The sequence below is a fragment of the Anser anser genome (genome assembly GCF_964211835.1).
Source record: "Anser anser genome assembly, chromosome: 25".
NCBI lineage: Eukaryota > Metazoa > Chordata > Aves > Anseriformes > Anatidae > Anser > Anser anser.
This window is the reverse complement of record NC_139746.1, coordinates 3775774-3798130: the sequence shown is the minus strand read 5'-3', so window position 1 is coordinate 3798130 and position 22357 is coordinate 3775774. Positions and strand designations below refer to the sequence as shown.

Here is a 22357-nt window from a genome sequence, read left to right as displayed (position 1 = left end):
TTGGCCCTGGGAGGCTGCATCCTGTGCTTTCCCTGTGACAGGATGAGTTATCAGCTGTTGGAGTTGCCATAGCAACTGTTTGAATTTTTAGCACCAATGCTGGCTTTTGCCAGACTGGAAGGGAATGCTGGACGGCCTGATTAACATGTCGGCCTGCCTGGGAAACCAGCTAATTGTCTTTTTGTTTAATTAGCTCGTGGGGCTGAGGATGAGAGGAAGGAAAGTGCTGGAAAACCTCTGTGTCCTCCAACAGCAAGGATCCGCAGGGTCTATCCCCTGTTGTGTAAAGCCACTGCCAGTAATGCACGAGCAGCAGATGCTCAGCTGGCTTCCCAGGAGCTTCCCCTGCACCAGGTCCAGTTCCCATTGCATCCTTTTTTTCATTTCTATCCACACCTGAGGTGTTTTTGAGTAGGTGATGGGTTATTGAGAGGTCATTTCCCCAAGAACACGGAAAAATGGGGATGCAAACACTGACCTGTGCGGAAGGGCTGTTGGATTTCTGGGATGCCATCACCACGGGCACCTTGCTCAAAGACTGCCAGGAGAAGATGCCTGTGCTTTGGAGGTGTCAGGTTCAGCATGGCAGGAGCTTCTCAAGGCCCAAAGCAGCCACGCAGAGGTGACCACACAGAACCACAGAACTGTAGGGGTCGGCAGGGCCCTGCAGAGCGCACCGGGTCCACCCCCCCGCCAAAGCAGTTCCCTAGAGCAGGCTGCCCAGGGAGGCGTCCGGACGGGCCTCGAATATCTCCAGAGAAGGAGACCCCACAGCCTCCCTGGGCAGCCTGTCCCAGCGCTCCGTCACCCTCACCGGGAAGAAGTTCTTTCACGTGTTGGTGCGGAACTGCCTGGGCTCCATTTTGTGGCCGCTGCCCCTTGTCCTGTCCCCACAGAGCACTGAAAAGAGGTCGGCCGTGTCCCTCTGTCTCCCACAGCTCAGGTATTTACAGACATCGATCAGATCCCCTCTCAGTCTCCTGAGACCCCCCCCAGAGCAGCTCCAGCACCTCCATCCACAGAGGGCATCAGAAGACCCAGAGCTCCATCAGGAGGAGCAGACTCAAACAAACCGAGGCTGTGGCTACCACAGGGACAGGATTATCTCAGTGCCCTCCATGTTTCCCCTGGCGAGGACGCACCTGAAAGCTTTTACATTTAATTCCCCCCTCCCAGCGCCTCCACCTGGGGAAATCCCTGGCAGCTGCTCCCCAAAACCACCTCCCAACAGCAGCCCAGGCCAGCAGGCTCCTTATTACAACAAGACACCACGAGTCCTGCGGACGGGGAGCACGGGGGGTGCAGCACAGCTTCTGCTGGCTCTGCAAACCCCCAAACCTGCTCCCAGCAAGGACGCCCCCGCCCCACCCCCCAAAAATAATTCCGGGGCGCTGCCCCTTTAAGACAACCCGGGAAGGCGGCGCCGGGCGGGGCGGAACCAACTGCGCCTGCGCGGCAGGGCAGCGGCCGGCGGGGAGAAGGGCGCGCGCGCGCGCCGATTGGGCGGCGCGTGCCTCGCCGAGGCCCCGCCCCTCTTCTCCTCCCCCCCTCCCCTCGCCGCGGCCGTCACGTGACCCGGTCGGCGGCTCCCGGCGCGGTGGACGCTGGAGGCCAAGATGGCGGCGGAGCTGGTGGAGGCGAAAGTGAGTGAGCGGCGGCGGCGGCGCCCTCCCGGCCGCCGGGACCGGGCCGGAGCGACCCGAAGCGGGGCTGGGGGAGCTGCCGAGGCTCTTCCCGTTCGGGAGAGACCGCGGCCGGCGCCGCGGCTCCGTTGCTGAGAGGAGGGGGCGGTACCCCCGGGCCTCCCCCCCCCCCCCCCCCACCTCGTTCCCTTCCCCGCCCCGGTAACGGCGGCCCCGGGGGTCCCGGTGCGGTGTTGGAGCCCCCGGGCCGAGCCCTGAGGCACCGCCCGGTGCTGGGCCATGAGCTGCTCCCACCCCCCCTGGGGCTGAGGAGCGCAGGTGGCTCCCCCCCGCCCCCAGCCGCCCCGCCGGGCTCCTGCCCGGTAACGGCAGCGCGGCCCCGGGGAGCGGGGGGGGCCCGGGGGGCAGGGACGGTGGGGGGGGGGTTGGGGCAGGTAACGGCGCTGCAGCCCGGGGGTTGGTGGGATGGATTGGGGGGGGGGGTGAACCCTGTGCTCCCGGGGGGGGGTGGGGACAAAACCGCTGCTTCTGGGGGGGGGGCGTGGGGCAGTAACCTCGTGGGGCAAAACCCCCGCTCCTAGGGGGGGGTTGGGGCAGAAAGCTCGTGGGGCAAAACCCCTGCTCATGGGGGGTCTGGGGGCAAAACCCTTGTGGGGTGAAGCCCTTGTTCCTGGGGGGGGGGGGGCAGGGGGTAAAAACCTTCTGGGGCAAAAGCCCTGCTCCTAAGGGGGGGCTGGGGGCAAAAAGCTTGTGGGGCAAAAGCCCTGCTCCTGGGGGGAGCTTGGGGAAAAAAACTTGTAGGGTGAAGCCCCTGCTCTTGGGAGAGGCTTGGGGCAAAGCCCCAGCTCCTGGGGGAAGCTTGGGGCAAAAACCTTGCAGGGTAAAACCCCTGCTCCTGGGGGGGGCCGGGGGCAAAACCACTGCTCCTGAGGGGAGCAAAAACCTTGTTCCTGGGGGAGCTTGGGACAAAGCCCTTCACCCAGGGGGGGGCTTGGCCCCCGTCCTGGGTCCTGGTTCTCTGCCCCCCACCCTCTGCTCTGGCGGGGGGGGGGCTTTGTCGTCCCTGAGGATCAGCCGGAACGCGGTTAGCACCTGCAGGAGCAGCTAACGAGCGCCAAGGGGCTGCTTGGCCGCAAAAATACGTGCGGGAGCCTCTTGTAAGCGGTGCTGCGGGCTCCCCCCTGCCTCCTGTCCGGCCTCTCCCGTTGGTTTTGTGAGCCCAGGTCTCCTCTGGAGGAGGTGTGCTTCCAGGACCTCAGCTGGCGCCTCCTTAGCAGGTGCTTGAGCGTGGCTCCACACCGCTTACACACGAAGCTGCCTCGGAGGGAGGAGCTGACGTTAACGTTAAACGATTTCTGTAGTTAACGCGATCCCTCTAAGCACCCCTCGATCCCTCTAAGCACCCCTCGGACTGTTACGCGGATCCGAGCCTCAGTGAGATGTTTGCTTTCTGTAAAACTTGCCCTGCTGTCCCTGCTCGGATCCAGTCCGGACCGTAAACCCTTCTAAATGCAAACCATAAAAATGTGTCGGTTCAAACTTCACTTTATTCACCAGAAGTCCCGAACGAGTGGCGGTGTCGGAGCAGCGAGCGTAAGAATCCGTCCGCTGTTCTCTGCCTCCCCTTGCTGCTGTGCTGTCGGGGTGCTGCACAGCCTCGGTGCTTTTATTTTTGCAAATATTTATCCTTGAGGAGCTTCAGCGAGGGCGATGCTCTCCCTGTTTCGTACTTAGAGAACGCCGAGGCACAGGAATTTGGCCAGGATCACGCAGGTGGCACCTAGCGAGGCAGTGACATGGATCCAGTTCTCTTGAATTGTGTTGTTCCCCCAATTAAACAGCCTTTCTCTCATCCTTAAAGCTATCTCCCTTTTTTCCCCTTATTAAAGGTATTTTGGGACACTTCACAGCTGCCAAAAACCTTAACTACAGCCAGTGATGTTCGCGTGAAGTTCTTTAACGTCGCTCAGGCTCCCAGATTAAGTGACAGATTTCACGAAAGAGGAGGAAATAAAATGGCGTTGTCTCTGTAGCGTAATTCCCACACACGTGGAAGCGAATGTTAAGTGTTTCTGGATTCATTTGTAGCTTTATTTAGATAAATCATCCACATCTTCCATCTCAGGAAATCACAGGGCTGCCATTAACTTCCACAGAATTATGACTTTTCTTTGGGGATTAGGTGTTAAAAAGGAGCGGAGAGAAGAGACCTGCTGTCTCTGTGCTCCTTGCTGGGGTTGCTCCTTGAATTCCTGTGTTTTCCACACACGAGGCGGGCTATTGAGGGAATAAATCTGGGTTCTTGTCGGGTATATTTTCAGGGCAGCTTGAACCTTACAGTTGGAGGCCGCCTGAGTTTCCCCGGCAGCCACAGAGCAAGTTGGTGAAGATGTAGTTTTTTAGTGCTTATCAAAACACCGAAATCCGTAATAACCAGCGCAGCAGCTGCTGGCTGGAAGCGTGGGGGAGTGCTTGGCAAAGCCCCCGCACGGAGTCCAGAGGCGTTGTTCTCATGGGAACATGTTCCTCTCTTCAACAGCCTCCTAATATCTTTGGGTAGCCTCAAATATGTACATTTTCTTTAAAGTTCTGCATGTATAGGAAGAGTTTGAGGGGGTTTTGCCCGTCCGCATAGCACACAGGCGCGCTGAAATACTGTATTCAAAGGTTGGCAGCCCCGGTTCGCTTAAATGCCCGCTGGTTTTCAGCTCTTCATCGTTTTCTTCCTTTTCTTTGCAATAATGAATTGCAGATAAAGGTTTTAACGTAGCTCGCTTACCCAAAGATGCCTGGGACGTTTGGAGGCTTTGAGCGTGGTGGAGGAGTTACCGCGTGCTGCTTTAGGCCTCGTCCCCTGGGGTCCCTGGTGCTTGGAGCAGGACCACTGTTTGCTGTTTATCACCAATGGCTTGGGGTAATTCAGGCAGTTTAGCGGCGTTGCTCTGGTTTGGGCGAGCTGGGTGGGATTTCAGTTGATGCTTTCTGCTTTGCTCAAACAGCTGCCTAATAATTGGCACGCCGATCGGGTGAGTAACAGGGTTGGGTGCCCTCCTTCGAAGGGATTTTTCGTATTTTGGATGTGGATATATATAGACATATAACCAGGTTGTAGAGAACGGACGTGTTGCCTTTTTATCGCTGTAAGAACGTTTCTAATTTTTTATCCCCTAGAACATGGTGATGAGTTTCCGAGTCTCAGATCTTCAGATGTTGCTGGGTTTTGTTGGCAGGAGTAAAAGCGGACTTAAGCATGAACTAGTCACCAGAGCATTGCAATTGGTCCAATTTGACTGCAGCCCTGAGGTTTTCAAGAAAATTAAGGAGCTCTATGAGACTCGCTACGCCAAGAAGAGCTCCGAAGCCGGCCAGCCCCAGCCCCAGCAGCACCGGTCCCCCGAGGCGCTCTCCATACATTCGTCGTACGACCGGGGCAGCACCGTGGCTAGGACTTCTATCTCCACTCCCAATATTGACTATCCTGCGCTCTACGGGAAATACCTTAACGGACTGGGCAGGTTGCCACCCAAAGTCGTGAAGCCCGAAGTTCGCCTGGTGAAGCTTCCCTTCTACACCACCCTGGATGAGCTGCTGAAGCCAACAGAATTAGGTGAGTTCCCCTTGTGTTTCCAGAATTAGGGGAGTTCCCCGTGTGTTTCCAGAATTAGGGGAGTTCTCGGTGTGTTTCCAGAATTAGGGGAGTTCTCGGTGTGTTTCCAGAATTAGGGGAGTTCTCGGTGTGTTTCCAGAATTAGGGGAGTTCTCCGTGTGTTTCCAGAATTAGGGGAGTTCTCCGTGTGTTTCCAGAATTAGGTGAGTTCTCCGTGTGTATCCAGAGTTAGGGGAGTTCTCCGTGTGTATCCAGAGTTAGGGGAGTTCTCCATACACCTGGGTGTTTCTGCCAGACTTGGTCTCGGAGAGAGAAAAATGAAATAGGTTTCAGTGTCAAAGTGATGGCACCGTTTTCAAGGCTCTGTAAAGTCGCGTGACAGGAGGAGGTTGATCCATCCCGTGGTGGATCTCCCTCACCCTCCCTCCTTTTCTCCTTCCCTCGTGCTTTAAGCCTACAGAAGAATATTTCCTTTTTTCTTTCCGCCGCCTTAGAACAAGAACGCGGTCGCTTTGAGATGCGATTTGAAAGCCTGCCTTGTTTGGCTGTGGCTTGCTTATCCCTGCTTGGCAGTGCTGCAGTTTTTGCTGGGACTCGTTACCTGCCTTCCCTCTCCAACGTAGCAGCAGCGTACTGATGGAGCTCCTCCCGTGCCGCTGTGGCACCTGGGCTAAGCGAGCACGCTGGTGTTTTCCCCGCCGATGCCGGTTTTCAGTGCTAAACGGTCCTGACCCAAAGCCTCCTAGGGATGAAAGGGGGTGGTACACGCTTCAAACAGTTTTTCTGACTTTTTTCTGGCTGTGATAGTTCTTTGGTCGTGATGCTGGGTGTTCTGAGGAGCAACTGGGAAACTCTTAAGAAGTGATTCCCCCACCTTGGGGCTAGGAGTCGTCTTTTTTTTCATTATTTTAACTTAGAGAAGTGAAGAGTGTTGTCCCAGAGGTTGGGTGTGAGGTTTTTGTAGTGAGGACGGTACGTACAGAGGAGAATTGGCATCGTAGTCTGCTTAGCCTCAGTGTCTCAGAGTGGACGTGGTAACATCAGGCCTCGCTGCGAAGTGCAGGAGCCCGGGGAGCTGATCTTTCTTGGCTGAAAAACCTTCTGAAATGCTTCCAAAGAAAATAAAACCCAGCAACATGAAGATAGGATCGTGCAGGTGCGTGGAGGGCTGCGGTGACAGAAGTGGAGGTGTGAGGTGGCTGCCTGGGGTTACCCAAGCATACAAATACTGGGGATTTGGGCACCTTGTGAGACCACAGCTCAAATGCTTAAACCTGTCCTTTATTTTTTTTAAATCAAGGGAATACAATCCTCAGGAACAGGAAATGGCCTTCTGTTCCACGTGCCTACACTTTCATGATTTCTTAATTCCATCTTCCTGCTTTTTCATCAGACTCTTTTTTATTCTCTTCTGCCTCAAAGCTAGTTTGTTATCCCTTAGGCTCATTTACCTCCTTCTTCAGTTGTCTGATAATTTCTACCATATGCTTATTATCCTTTGTGCGTGACTTTCCCTTTTTACACCTGGCTCTGTTATTAGCCCTGAAACAAGCAAGTTTGTTTTGTGTTTTGGTTCGCTTTCTGGAGACAGAGTCATCAGGCTTTTTGTGATTTTCATCTTGGTTTGAAGGTTTCATATGTGAAGGCTATGACCATTTGAACAGCCAAAAGGGGGCTGTCACCGTAAAACTGAAATAAAACTGAAAATGCTGCTTGGGGCGTGGGTTCATTCAGCCCTAAGTGTGAGATGACATTTATTAGTCAGAAATGCAAGTGTAATATTTTGGAGAGAAGCAATTCTAAAGATGTGGAAACACCTAGAGATAGGGGCAGGGATTTACTCACTGTGATTAACAGATTTTATTAAAAGCTGACATGAGACTTTCTGTATCAGATCCGAGGTCTCATTAAATTTAATATCTCACCTCCATGTTAGCTGACGCCTCCCTTGGGTCAGCGTGTTCCCTACAGCATATTTGACTCATTTTCCCTTTGATGAGAGAGTTTTCTGCCTGGGGATTGGTGCTGAGGAGCTGGGCGTTGAGCAGATGTTCAGTTGTTGTCCCGGTCAGCTGTTGATCACCTGTAGATGTCTTCCACGCGATTTTCTCAGCCTGGTGGGCCGCGGCTATAATTCCTTCTGCCTACGCTAAAGGACATAGAGGTGCGTTTGTTGCTCTGTACAACTGGGAGTATTTCGACACGGCACAGGGGTCCTGGGTGCGACGTGCTTCTGGAACAGCTTCTGACACCGCCAGGTAGCGCAGCCCCACGTGGGCTGGGTGGGGAAGGAGGCGAAACAAATAGATCCGAGGAGAACCGAGTGGTTTGCCGTATGGGAGCCGCAGAGCTTTGCCTTCTGTGTCCCCACCAAGCGTAAGCCCTGTGTGAACCTCAGAGATCCGTAACGTGGAAGTGCCCGGAAGAGACCGCTCTGGCTAAAAACACCTCGCTGCTGCTGGAGCAGCGCCCTTCCCTAGGCTGCAGAAGAGGGGGGTTAAGCATATAGCCCCGGTTGGAATAGAGGAAGCGTAATTTATGTTCCTGACGTCGACTGGAAGCACATTTGTTAATTAAAGGCGCTCTCGCCTCCTTGAGATTGAAGGTGAGATGGGCAATGCCTCATTCGGTCTGCAGGCAAGCTGATTCCCTGAAGAAGCGTCAGATTACTGTCGTCCTTGTAGACGGAGGTGGCTTCAGCTTAAAGCAAATAGGTTAGGCTCATCATGAACCAGCTACTTTCTCATATTTGGTGACTACACGCGCAATTCCAGTCACTTGGAGTTTGTCGACACGCAGACAGCTTCAGCAGCAGCTTTCTGGTTCGGTCTGGGGATGTCAACACGAAAAAATCCTTTTAATTTACTTAAATCATCACAATTCTCTCGGGTGGGTAAAGCTTAAAATTAAGATCGATCAGATACCTTTTTAGAGGGAGCGAACACTAATTGCCTTTCCTGTATTAGCAGCTAACAAGCAGAGCCTTTACGTGTCCTGCTGTACCTGCGCGCCGTGCTGCGGAGCGCGCTCACCCTCTGGCACCTTTGTGGGTGAAGCGGTGGGAACATAGCCCCTGCACGACGCCGAATGCCCTTCGGTTCAGTCAGAGCAGTTCCCGTAGCCAAGGAGGAGAAACTGTGTCCTACTGCACCCTGTGTGCACTGTTCTGGGGGCGTAGGGATGCGAATGGGGGCGTGCAACCAGCTCAGCCCCACAGAAACCTCCTGGCAGCAGCACGTCTCTGACATCTCGAAGGGATCCAGCCGTGGTGTTCACAATATCATCTGTCCTGGGAGCATATAATGCCTTGAGCGAGGCTGATCAGTAAGCGTAACAGTGAGGAACGTGGGCTTTGTTAGGGAGAGAAGGAAAACCTTGGAGCAGGGAAACTTAAACTCCTGCAGTCGATGCAGTCCCTGTTTTGGATGGCTGGACCAGGAGCTGCAGGTTAGCTTGGCTCCTCAGAACAGGTGTCCTTTGCAGTTACATCGGGCTACGTTTTTGAAGATGGTTCCCCAAGTCCTTTTGGGTTCAGAAGTTTTACGTCTTCTCTCGTTCTGAAGATCGCTGATCAAGCTCAGTCTTAAAAAATTGCTTTCCTGCTATCATCGGCTGTTAAAATAAACTGAGCCCAGCAGTGCTCGTGCGGGTCCAGGAGCCGAGTTGTGGTGCTGAGGCATCTGTCCTGGAGAAAAGACCAAACTGTTCCCTTTAGCTTCAAAAGCCTAACACGTAAATATTGTTCTGGCTACTCATCAAAGATGTGAAGAGCAGATTGGGTACCCTAAAAGCGTACCTACAGGAGGTGGAGCTGATTTTCCGGAGTTAAGGTGTTGAAGGAAAACGAGCTCATTGCTCAGCTCTGTCTTGCAGAAGTTTTTCCCCCCGTCTTTTGGGGATGTTCTCTTGCACTTTCCTCCAGCATCCAGTCGTGATTGTTGCTGATTTCTGTTTTTTTGTTTTTGTTTTTTTTTGTCTTCCCTCCAGCTGTATTTTGTAAAATTGGGGTGTTTTGTGCGAGCCTGCAGCAGGTCCCTGTGGGGGTGGTGGAGAAGCGCCCGTCGGGTCTTTCGCACTGGGGCAGCACGCGTTGATCTCGCTTCTCGTGCTGCAAGCACGAGGAGCTTTTACTGAGTAGCTGCAGGGAAAAACATGGGCAAATGGCTGTTTCTGGAGTTCCTGCGACGGCGGTCAGATGGTGTAGCCAGCTTGCCGTCGTACCCCGGTGTTGGTAGAGGTGATTTTTTGGTGGTTGAGTGAAGGAAGGCGCAGCCCCGGAGCAGTGCTTGCTGCCGCTGCTGCCTGGTGTGCAATAGGAGGAGCAGGTGGGCTGCTTGGAGGTTCAGGTGGTACCGTGTGCGGCGCTGGAGAGGCGAGCGGAGGCTCCTGGATCCCTCGCGGGGTCTGGCCGCGGTGCTGGGGGCATCCCCTGAGGGTCCCGGTTAGTTCTGCAGGCAGCGTGCCCTGCTCGGAGAGTGGTGGGGCTTTCGTAAGGTGAGACGATATAAATGCAAAATAACGTGAGTTTCTGTTCATTTTGCCTCACCAGGTTTGCCTTGTTTTTGTGTAGCTCAGCAATCAGAAGGGCAGCCTGTCTACAGGCAGTTATTTAAACAATTATATTAAAAAAACTTTTGTTCTTGTTATTAGAAAGCGCCGACTGCTACAGTCCTTGGGAAACGCTTCACTTCTTGCTGGTTGTTCCGGTCAAGAGGCGCTTAGATGGAAACTGAAATTCAATTAAAAGTCCATGAGGACTTTTTTATTATTTATGAATTCTTCTACTGTATTTTTAAAGCTGAATTATCAAAGGGAGGTATGTGTAGTCAGTGAAGCGGGTTGTCACTGCCTCTTTCAAGATCTTAGAGCTGCTGAGGTTTTATCCTTCCTTCATCTCGTTTTTGTTCACAGACAGAGAAGCACGTTTTCCTACATCTTAAACTCTGCTATGTTGGCTTTGAATAAATTAGCCAGTGACTTTAAAAAATTGCTATTCTTGATAAAAAGGAAAAACTGTTCTGTCACTTCCTGTTCTTTGTGTTTATCTTGCGACTTTCACCAGCTCCAGGACTTGATTTTAGTTGGAAACATGCTCTGAGAATCAACTGTACTCTGCTAGAACTCAATAAAAGGTACTAAGTGGAAGTCTCAGGTTTTCCACATCTGAAGCTCAATTTTAATCACACTAAATGCATTTGATTTTGAATTATGTATGGATAAAAGACCAATTAGTGCTGGGTTCTCAGCTGAGCGTTTCTGCTGTAACATCCTATAAAACGCGCCCTCAACTCCAGGTACTTGTGAACAGTGTTCTGTCTCTTAGGGCTGTTTCTTCTAAATTTTTTTTCTTCCCAGTTGATCCTTTTTTTCTCTCTTTCTTTTCCAGAACCAGTCTCATGGTTTCATGCTTTCATGACATTTGTTCTTGTATGAACATATATGCTTGTTGACTTGTTGATTATTTGAGGAGAGAAGGGATAAAAAAAAAAAAAGACCAAATCCACCATGTGCTATCAGTGTGCTAACTAGCAAAACAGGCAAAAAAACAAACGAGCACCGCTGTAATCAGCGGTACATTTACCAAAACTTGGTTTATTATCTTGTTATGAGAATGTATGGTGATAGGAGCTCTTGTGCAGCTTGAGGCAAACAGGACTTAGACATAAACAGAGCTCAGAACATTAAAAGAAAAAAAAAACAGCTTGTGCTTAGCAGTGTAAGAACTAGTTATTGTCAATTTGATGTACATCTTTTTTTCCCCCTCTTCAGTCCCACAGAACAATGAGAAGCTCCAGGAAAGTCCGTGCATTTTTGCATTGACCCCGAGACAAGTGGAGTTGATCAGAAATTCCAGGTACTTCTCACCGCGTGTTAATTGTTGGAGAAACGGTAGCTGTGTAATTCCTGAGTGTTCCCTCTCTGTGGGAGCTTGTGTTCCCTGCGTGGAAACACTGAGGTTATCAGCAGACCGCCTACATCCAATGTAAAGCAAATAGCTTTTGTGGGGCGTGGGGGGTACACCACTTCCCATCTAAGTCCCTGAGTTTCATTTCTGCTCCTCTATCCCATTTGAACAGCATATTTGGGCAGGAAAAAAAAAAAAGTATGAAATTGTTGATGACCTGCGTTCTCTGTTAAGCTCGTGTTGCGAATATTTGCAGATTTTTCCTTTGCATCAAAAGTTCAAAAGCTCGACGTGTAATGCTGTTTGCATCTGAAAGAAGGCTTCTGTTTTGCACAGGGTGCTATAGTAACTGCATAGGCAAACATCTTGCACCGATTAGGATTTAGCCTGACCTCTGTCACGAACCAACTTTTGATTTAAACAATGAAACGCGTGAGACACGTCAGTGCAGGCAGTAAGGCTTGCTCCTTCGCTGACCTGCTGCTTTGGTCCTTGCCGCCACGAAAGGCCAACGATGCAGAAAAGGTCCCCCACAACCAAGCATTATATCTCACCTTTAGAAACTTTAAATATAAGCATCTTCAAATACTTCTCTTCCCATTAAAATCGTACTGTTATAAACTCAGAGGAAGGTGTTGTTTCTTGAATATCCAGTGTTGATTGCTGCTGGAGAAAGTCAACAGAAGCAGTGCAGGGGAAGCTGTGTAAAGACTTAAAGGAAAGGAAACGATACCCACAGAAGTCTTTCAGGGTGATAAAAGACTGCACGTATTGTAGCTGATTCTTAATGCTCTGTTCTGCGTGTATTTGGATTTGTGAGAAAACTTTCACCGTCAGCAACATCTTCAGTACAACAATTTCTCAGCAGGGGTGTTGATGAGTGTCGTTCCCTGTCTAGAATGATCGTGCAGCAGGAGCATCTTCCCCTACCTCTGGTAGCATCCAGATGCTTTCCACACACGTCTGAAACTGTCACACCAGTTCCCAACTGTCAGCTGAACTCGGGTTCCACCCCCCTCTGCCCCAAAATGAAAAAAAATTGTGCCAAAACACTGAACCGGAATGTGAAATGCTTTCAGAAGGAAATCGAGGCTAATTCTGGTGTCTCGCTTAGTGCCTTGAATCCCGTGCAGATCCCTGTACCTGAGTATAAAGCCGCCTAATGAAATCCCCTTGTTCTGTGATGTGTAGCTTTCCTGACATCAGTTGAAATACTGTTATAAACAGTACCGGTGAAGTTAGAATAATAAGTTGTTCTGCTGGTGTCATAATACACGGATTCCTTGGTTTGCATGAACAGCTTTAATTGAATTATTAAACAAAGTCTTGAAGGAGCACAGTCAGATACACCTGACCTTAAAACCTAGTTTTTATAAATGCTTACAAATAAGAGAACACCAGGCAAATGGATACCTTTCTTCCAACGCTTTTACGGTTTTGAAAGCCCCGAGGAAGGCTGCAGGATGGTGCGTTAGGAAACAACATTTACAGGGCTGCTGATACCTGCAGAGAGAATTAAATAACTTAAATTCTGGAAAGTAATTCTTTGAAGATTTGTTTTTCAAAATTAGCAGTTTTTTGAGTCTGGCAAAAGCGATGGCTGATTTTGTTTTTTCTTCACACAAGTTTCTGTTTCTTCCTTAATTTACTAGGGAGTTGCAACCCGGTGTGAAATCGGTTCAGGTTGTACTAAGGTATGTCGGAGCATGGGGTTAATGTACCGTGAAGTGCAGCGGAGGGGAGGAGGGGAATGCATTACCCAAAGATAATAAGCTTCAGCGTGGGTTTCATGGCTGTAAAGATAACCTACAGTAAATTGCTTGTATACATGCAAGTGTCTTAAACTCTACTTTCTAACCTCTCCTTACATGTACCACTTGAGTTAGTGCTGCGGTAGAAAACAGCAGGGTGTCGGATTTGTCCGCCCAAATCTCAAGGCTGCATGAAAACCTGGAGAGCAGAGTGGAATTGGCTTTGCTTTGGCCAGACGAGGGAGCATGGGTTGGTGTGGTAAAGGTTGGCTGCTGGTTGACGTGTAGAGCTTCGAACCGGCGAGCAGCGTGGGGATGTTAAACGGGGTGTCGTTTCTTTGCAGAATCTGTTACACAGACACTAGTTCTCCCCAGGAGGACCAGTACCCCCCGAACATTGCGGTGAAAGTGAACCATAGTTACTGCTCGGTGCCGGTAAGTTGGCTCCGCGGGGACGGGTGACATTGCAGCTTTGGAAGGACTGGTGGAAGTATTATTTATTCTGATGAATGCAGATGAGAAGGCAGGTTATAAAAACGCACGACTTAGTTTAAGGTTAATCTTCTAAGGGGTTATCCGTGTTCATAAACTGTCCTTGCAAAAAGACTCGATCCTTTTCACTTTTTGCTAGGTCAGGCTGTTCAGCTCCCTTCTGCCCCTTGAAAACTGCGTGTTTAGAATTTAGTGAAGCTGATGGATAGATGTTCCCCAACAGCAGCATCTTCAGTTTTTAAAACAAAAAAATCTTTCTGCCTTAGGGCTACTATCCATCAAACAAACCCGGAGTGGAACCGAAGAGGCCCTGTCGTCCCATCAACCTCACCCACCTCATGTACCTGTCTGCAGCCACCAACCGCATCACCGTCACCTGGGGGAATTACGGGAAGGTACGTGCCGAAGGAAGCTGCACGGAACTGCACCAACAAGTGCAGAAGAGCAGCCCTGCTCATCCTTTCCCCTCCTCCTCTCTTCATTCTTTTCCTTCCTCCTTAGAGCTACTCCGTGGGGCTGTACTTAGTGCGGCAGATGACCTCGGCAGAGCTGCTGCAGAGGTTGAAAACCATCGGAATCAAACATCCCGAGCTCTGCAAAGCACTTGGTGAGTGTGTCTGCCTGAGAGGTGCCTAGGGGAGGCTCACTGCATGCCCCTTACACTGCAGCATTCCTAACAGCCCGGCTGCTAGAAACGTTTCGGGAACAGCCGCCTGGTTCCGTGCGATTGCTTTCCTCCAGCTGTATAAAAACACTTTTTGTTTGAACAGGCTTGCTAAGATGTTTGTTAGTCGTATGAAATTGCCCCAAATCCGTGTGCAAGTGCAGCATTTCAGCAGCGTGCGTCTCTCATGGCTCTGCAGAAGCTCTGCATCACTTAGTTCGATTTAGGCTTTGTCTCCAGGTTATATCGTGATGAGTGCCGCTGAGGGCCGGTGTCATTCTGATGCGAATGGCTTCATGCCTTCATCTGAATAATTATGAGCTGATGAACATTGCCACAGCACCTCGGCCTTGACCCGCACTATATCCAAAGGAGCTTTCTGGAGCAAGGGATCCTGGTGAAAATGTCCTGCTGCCCACCCCACCCCCTGAATCCTAGGGGCTGGCAGTGGGATTTCACCAACAGAACTTTCAAATGCGTTGCCAGCTTCAGAGAAGAGATGATCCCGAGAGATGTTTATCCTAGACCACTCAGGTAAATCATCATGGTATGAGGCAAATAAAAAACGTTACGGAAATGTGAGGGGAAATTACCTTTTCGAGGCAGAATCGGACTTGCTTGCAGCTCCAGAGACTCTGGAGGATTTCCAGTTATGTAATGTTAGTGGAGAGGCCGTTCTTGGTATTTCGTTCTGCATCAGAGAACTATCATAATGGTCTTTAAAACGTGCCTCTTAGATCGTGGACAACTCCTACCAGGTGTAAGAAGCATAATCTTGGAGACAGCTCGTAGGTCACAGGGGAGATGATGATTTCAGGCATGTCAGGTCTTCAGATGGCTAATCCACCTCGTGGGGCTTATTGCTGCTCTAGCCAAACTCTGATCTTCACGTGCGTAAGTGCAGCAGTCCTGCAGCACACGCACACTTTTACATCTGTCTAGCACAGCACATAGTGTTCGTGGCAGTCTTGACCACATTAGCCCGCTGACAGCCAGCACTTACCTATTGACGTGAGAAACACAAATTTCCACTTGTTCTGAGAACAGTGGATATTTAACGTTGGTTGTGTTCATCAGAACCTCAAACGAACGAGCAGGTGCTGCTTCTGAGTCGTCTTAAAATGCAGAGGATCCCCTCCTCCTTGTGACATTGCGCTCTTCTTGAAAGCAGGCTCAGCAGTATGCTCTGTTCCCGTCAAAGCAAGCGTTTGCACGGTGGCTTCCTGAACTGAAAGCGGCAGGCAGAGGTTCTGAAAGCAGCTTTTTTTGCCTTTTCCACTTGGTAACAAACCTCCGGTTCTACTGAGCTGGATAACCAACAGCTTTGGCTGGGTGTAGGGGCAGAGATGAGCTGCACTTGGCGACCTTAAATTTAACCAAATAGGAACATTATCTTGTTTCGCTTCACTTCACTTGGCCTGTTACTGCATGGAAGTTGTTTGGACGTCTGAAACTGACGAGCACAAAGAGCTTGTAAACTTTGCTTTTAGAGCTCTGGCCTGGACTGCAAACGATTCCCCTTTCAGCTCATTGCAGTATCCCTCAGTACTTACTAAAGCTCCCCTTTGACTTGGGTTGCATCTCGGGGCTGACTCATCTTCCTTTGCATATGCTTCTGTTGGCTTTAGTAGGAACGTTGTCTGCAAACAGATGCTTGTATGCATGGCTGCGGATCCAAAAGCAGTTTAAGACAGCTTGATTCTAATCAGGAGGTCCTGGAAAACGCCCATTTTTCCTTCCCATGCATCCTAATTCATGCACAGAACGTGCTCTTAGCAAAAAACTTTGTGAAAATTAAGCTTGGATGACAATTCTCCTCATGTGAAGAAAGCAACACCAAACCTTGTAGACTTGTGGGAATTTCACATCTGAGGATTCGCTCTAATTAGAGCTGCGTGTTGCAAAACTGCACGCAGCCTCATTGTCTGCAGATATCTTGTTATGATCTGCAAAGGTCAAAATAAATGCTTGACTTGCTCCAAAGAAATAGGGTGATGCAAGTGTCCTGGGCCTTTTCAACAGCAGCAGCTCTTCTTTAGGAGTTGTAGGGTCGTTTAACTTTTTGATTCTGCACCTTGAGGCAGGACCTTCCCGTGTGGGACTTGCATACCTGCTCTTTTTGATTTGCCTGCAGCCCCTCTGGGTTTTCCTTTTTCCCTTTCGGTATGCGGCAGCAGGGGCAGGACTCTCCCTCCTTTCCTGATGCCTGATTCTTTCCCAGCAGATGCAGGATCACTGCTTTTTGCATGGCTGCCTTGCTCTTCGAGCTGCCTCTCCCCTGGTACATCTAGGTCTTTTTGTGGTTCCTTGTGCAACAGTTTGCTGGAAGAGATGAGCTGGCCAGCATGTAAACTGAAGAGTTTCAGCCCAGTAGCACTAGGAGGAGGCTTGTTTATTCGATGGAGAAATCCCGATTTCCTGTCAATTTGACTGTATCCCGTGCTTGCTCACTTCTGGGGGGGCTTTCTCAGAATTGCAGGGGGCAGGGGCATGCAGTTAACCCTCCCCTATTGCCACTGATCTCAGAAGGGAATAAAATCCATCCCGCTTGTGCTAACGAGCAAATAAGTCTAAACTGACTTCTTCCTGGGAGCCTGTTGCTGTGTGCTAGAGCTCTCTGTCCGCTCTTTTGCTCTCTGCCAGAACAACTGCCCAAACAGCAGACGGCCCAGGTACGTGGGTGTTGCAGGCTCTCTGAAGGCAAATAATGACAAAATTAACACCCAGTCGACTCCCTCATTATGATACTAACACGAAAAAGCTGCTCAGCACTGTGGTTTCCTTCCTGTGCTCCAGCTCTCCAGCCTGCAGCTTCACATAAGAGGTAGAAGGGTTGCTAAAAGAGCCTTAGCAGTAACTTGCAGTCCGTGTGCACCTTGTTGCCCTCATCCCAAGGGATGGACCTAAATCCATCCTGTCTCCTTCGCTTGGTCTGCCTGGATGAGGGGCAGCACGTGCCACTTGGCTCGTTAGGAAGGGAGTCAAGTCAGGGACCGGGGACTGTAAGAAAACGTGAGTTTCCTGGCGGACAGCTGGCCTGCAGTCCATCGTGCCCCAGGTTTTTGGCTAGCCACGCAGCGCAGGCAGTGCTCTACTGAGCTCTGAAGGCTGCACGAGCCAGGTCTGGTACCAGAGCTTTCTGCCTCCTGCATTCCCTGTCTCTGACAGGCAGAGCTTGTCATCTGCGGTGGAAATGAGTTGTAGGCAGCCAGGGGCTGTCAGCGAGCTTCTTGACCTGTGCTACGCGTTGTTCCCAGGTTTAAGCTTGTATCTGTTAAATGTTGTGCCCTCTACTCTTACTGCAGTAAAGGAGAAGCTACGCTTGGATCCGGACAGTGAAATAGCTACCACAGGTGTTCGTGTCTCTCTCATCTGTCCGGTAAGTCCTTGCAAGACATCTTACCCTGTTTTTTGTCAAGAAATCCTATTCTGCTGCCAGACCTGTTTTGCGAGCTGTCGAACCTTTCCTCGTGTCTCAGACCTGTGCTGCTGAGGAGGAGAGCTGTCTGGTGGTAGCCTGGGTGGGGTTTGTCCCTGATCCTCTGCTCTTCGCTCCAACAGCTAGTGAAGATGCGGCTGTCCGTGCCGTGCCGGGCAGAGACCTGCGCACATCTGCAGTGCTTTGATGCGGTCTTCTACCTTCAGATGAATGAGAAAAAGCCCACATGGATGTGTCCTGTGTGTGACAAACCAGCGCCCTATGACCAGCTAATAATTGACGGGTGAGTGCATACGCTCCTGTCCTCAGCCTCTTTCTTTTCTTTCTGCTGGGCGTGGCACCTCGCTTTTTGGTCTGTGCATCTGATTGAAGCCTACCTCAAAACAAAGCTGGAAGTGCGTTCTGCTCATGCATAATGTTCCGACGTGATTGGCTTGGTGTGCTACAGCAAGGCTTGCTTGTCGGTCTGCCCTTCCTGATTTCTGGATTACACTGAAGCGTTTTAAGAACCGAGCGTTTACTGCCTCACTCTTTTCATCAGGCTGATGAACCCGCACAACTAGCTGCCTTGGTTGACAGATGTCATGCTGCGCGGAATAAACCCACTTTATGAGCACCCGATAAGGTGATTTTTGATAGGAACCATCTTCGTGTTCTCTTGTTGGTGTGAGGTGCTCATAAGCTGGCAAGCAATTCTTGGCGTGCTCTAAATTTGGTTGGGGGAACCTTTGCCAGCTTTTGTAGCAAACATCCTGCAATGTGTAGCCCCCCAGGAAAGAGGTACAAATGCAGCATTTGTGCTAGGAACGTTCTCTTTCTACGGTCTCACTCTGAACCTGGCATAGTTGGCTGTAAAAGCTCAGGAGGGAATTGGAGCAGGTAAATTTCAAAGTGCATTCGGACAAGGGTGAGGCAAGAAATGCAAGCCCCATCAAAAGTTCTTCAAACGTGAATTTGGGGAAGGTTGCTTTAGACTCGACACTCAACTTGTCATCTAGCCTTCGGTCTGTATGGGAGCGGTGTTTAACTCTGGTCCAGAGCTACAGGAGCTTGCCCTTTTTACCAAAGAGAACAAAGGTCTCGCCGTAAGTTAGGAGAGCTGGGTGCTGTGGTTGAGCAGTATAAGAACACTTTGCAGGTGATCGTTTAAAGTCGAAGCGAGCCTTTACACTGGGGAGCTCAAATATGCAGCCGTTTGCGGAGAGGATTACCCAAACCCAGCAGATCTCCCTCTCCTGGTTGCAGACCTGGTGGATGGAGTCCCGTACGCAGGCTGCAGAATGAGCCGGGCTGACAGCAGGCAGCACCTGAGGCAAGCCAGGAAAAAACAAAAAAGCTGGCTGCAGTGCTCATCAGCCCCAGCAGCGTGGGTTCCAGAGGCTGTCTCTAGAGGAGAGCTCGATAGATGGCCTGGCTTCTGTTCAAGAGTAAAGGAAGGAAGGAGAAGCGAACTAATGCGAGCGGTGACCTCCGCCCACCCCCCGGCTGAAGCTTTGCTGCTGCAGAGCGCGGGGGGGCTGTTGGAGGTGGGCTGGGATCGCTGCCGTCCGTAGCGGTGCTACGTCGGCCGAGCTGCCAGCAGCGCTGCGGACTGGTGGAGCGAGGTGCGCGGGTCCCGGCTTCTGGGAAACGATCTCCGCCCTCGTGGCTTGTATAATCGGCCTCTAATGCAGATTCACTGCGATGCCGGGAGTGCTCGGAGGAATTGCTCAGGTGCACCCAGCTCCCTCGGCGCACGGTGCAGTGAAGTGAGCAGACGGGTCAGCCTGGCGGGCGCGTTCCCATGGCCGTGCTGACAGCGCTCGAGCGTTGCTGCGCTCGTAGGTGCTGATCTGATCCAGCGGCTGTGGCTTTTCAGGCAGCCCGAAACAGCCTGGGCACAGATAACCTGTTTGCTTTGTCCTCCGGCCAACACCAACAGGAAAATCCAGTTCCTTCTGAGATCTCTGACAAAGCTGCTGAGGCTGAAGGGGAAAGTACAAGGGGCTGGACTGGGGAACCTCTGCAGATCAGCATCACGCTTGTCCCTCTTGGACAAGGAGGAGGAAGAGGAGGTGGTCATCACTGCTGAAGGCTCGGCACGTTTCTCTGCCCCTGCTCTGCAGCGCTCAGGAGTGGGTTTGGGTGCTGGCTCTGTTGGGTGGAGGGGTAGCCTTCGGAGCCTCCTGGAAGTAAGCTGGAGGGGACCTGCTAGTCACGGCTGGCTGTCGTTAGCTAACGAAGGGGCGTAGGTTCCTAGGGGGGTGGGTGGCTGCTCATGCCTGAGATGCTCTGGGCCTGGTTAGCTTGGAATTGCAGCCGTGGTGGTTGCTCTGCTGGAGGACAGGGCTGGCTGCGGGGCCGCATCTCCTACTTGGGCTGGGAGAAGGCAGAAACGTGCGCCAACAGTTCCCTTGAGCTTCTCAGATTTTTGCTATTGGCATTCCTTGATAACGGAAGTGCCCAAACCCAGAGGTGAACAACCCTGCAGAAGGGCAGTTCGAACGGCAGGGCCAAACAAACCTCACGGGCAAATGGTGGGGACGTACCAGGAAAAAGCAAGTACCCGGGCTGTGAGGTGCGATAGGGCAGAGCAAGCCCCTCGTTCCGGTCGGTGTCTCTGCAACAAGAAGCGTCTGATGTCGAGGTGCCTGCACTGGGGATGCTCTCAGAGGTGAACGTGCTTTTTTTCTGTAGCTGCATGTATTGTTTTGGAGGCTGCCGTGGTGGCGTTGGGAAATAAAGATAGGAAGCGGAGTGCTGCTTGTTGGATGGCTGATTTCCTAGCAGCATGGGCTGCTGTGGCCTCGGCCGACGTCTCGGTGGGGACGGCCTGGCACCAGCCCTGACACGGCTCTGGGTCGGGTACCCCAGACTGGGGAAACTGGGTGAAGAGGCAAGGCTCTTCTAATTGCACGTAATTAAAACGTTAGTTCACGGTTCAGGTGCGTTGTCAGAAAGGACTGGGATGGTCTGCGTTGTCAGAACCTGTACTCGTTTTATGGGAATAAAACGAGCTCTTGACTGCAAGGGCTGTCTGTTTGGCAGCCGCCTCCTGCTAATGCCAAATTTCTCTTAAATTGAAGGCTATTTAAGGTGAAGATCCAGGCTGCTGGCCAGGGCTGCTGATTGCCTCAAGGTTAATAGATGGCATCTTCTCTCCCGTCCAGGCTCCTGTCAAAGATACTGACCGAATGTGAGGATGCAGATGAAATCGAGTACCTGGTGGATGGCTCCTGGTGCCCCATCAGAGCTGAGAAGGAACGGAGCTGCAGCCCCCAGTGTCCAATATTAGTTCTAGGTGAGTGTCTCTGGAGCTAAAGGCCTGACATTTCTGTAGGAAGCGTGCATGGATTGGGGAGCTCTAATTTTGCGGGGGGCTTGAGGAAAGCTGCGTGACGCCTAGAAACACAGAACATGCCAAGTTGGAAGGGACAAAAAAAAAAAAAAGGGGGATCCCAAGGATCACTGAGTCCAGCTCCTGGCTCCATACAGGACCCCCCAAAAAATCAAACCTGGTGTCTGAGAGCCTTGTCCAGATGCTTCTGGCAGGCTCGGTGCGCTGGGACTGCTTCCCCGGGGAGCCTGTTGTAGTGCCCGAGCACCCTCTCGGTGAAAAGCCTTTTCCCCTTGTATAACCTGAGGCTCCCCTGGCTGGGTCTGGCTGGGAGGGCTCCCTCGGGATACCCCCTCGATTTTCACCCTCTCCAGAAGGGGAGCAGCATCCACCAGGGTGCGTGACGTCCCTGCGCAGCAGGGCCCAGAACAACCCAGTGGGTTATTCGGCAAAGCTGGGTTATTTCCAGAGTGGCGCTGAGACAAAAGTCAGGTGTGAACCTCTGCAGTGAACTCTGAAACATCAGCAGCAAGACCAGCCCCCGACAGCGCTGGGCTTATTTTGTGGGAAAGGGGGATTTTGACTTAGGAGGCTCTCTGGCAGCCTTGTGAGGTCGGATCCCCTAGCGGCGGTGTCCTGTGGCAGGGTTGGCGGTGCGGTTGTGTAACGTCGTGCTCTGCCAAGCCAGCTCTCGGGCAGATGTCTTCCAAGCGGGCGGTGCAGGTGCCGTGGGGCGCTGCAGCAAGTCCTGACCCTAAAGAGCCTCGCGTCTGTGGTGTGGGCTCTTTTTTTAGGCGACTGCTTAAATGGAGCTAGTTTCACGTGCTCTTTTACCGAGTACTGCACAGCCACGGGAGACCAAGAGCGTCAGAGCATCCCCCGAACTGGACGTTAATTAATTAGTAGGGGTCTTCATTAGTCCTCCCTTCCCTGCCCCCTTTCAGGTTCCTCAGATGTGAACGGGCTGCTGCCCACCCCTAACGGTAACGGTGAGAACGGCAAGGCCACAGCTGATGTCGTGGATTTAACACTGGACAGCTCCTCGTCGGAGGAGGAAGAGGAGGAAGACGAGGAAGAAGACGACGACGATGACGGACCCCAACCAAAACGACGCTGCTCTTACGAGAAAGGTTTAGTTTCTGCCTGCTGACTGCGGAAGCAGCTCTGAATCTCAGAACGGACAGACTTGAATACTCTGGTGCTTATTAAACTGGAGGAGGGGGAGAATGCCCTCTCCCACCTCGTCTCCCTCCCTCCCCGATCTCCTTTGACTTTCCTATTCCAAATTAACCATTAAAAACGAGAGAGAGAAAAAAAAAATAAAACCGTTGAGCTGCTTCTTGGTTGGAAAACTACCCCACTCAAAGCCTGACCCTGAAACCGGAGTCTGAAGTAAGGGAAGTGTCTTAAGGCAGCCAGAACCCGCGGCGCGCTGCTGCCCTGCACCAGGACCGTTCGGCTCGGTGGAGTTCACCTGCAGACCGACAGGACATCCGACTCCCGTGCATCTCCAAAGCTGTGTGCATTTTTATTGTCTTGT

The 22357-nt window shown here is 51.6% G+C and overlaps 1 protein-coding gene across 1 annotated transcript; it reads left to right on the top strand.

Annotated features, from left to right (window-relative positions):
* The first annotated feature begins 1486 nt into the window (after nucleotides 1-1486).
* On the top strand, nucleotides 1487-22142 carry PIAS4 (protein inhibitor of activated STAT 4). The gene is made up of 11 exons (XM_083811450.1): nucleotides 1487-1643; nucleotides 4815-5250; nucleotides 11020-11104; nucleotides 12808-12849; nucleotides 13251-13341; nucleotides 13665-13793; nucleotides 13900-14005; nucleotides 17368-17441; nucleotides 17624-17784; nucleotides 20651-20781; nucleotides 21762-22142. The coding sequence occupies exons 1-11, from the start codon at nucleotides 1617-1619 to the stop codon at nucleotides 21965-21967; spliced, it is 1488 nt and encodes a 495-aa protein (XP_083667576.1). The 5' UTR covers nucleotides 1487-1616; the 3' UTR covers nucleotides 21968-22142.
* Nucleotides 22143-22357: the final 215 nt, after the last annotated feature.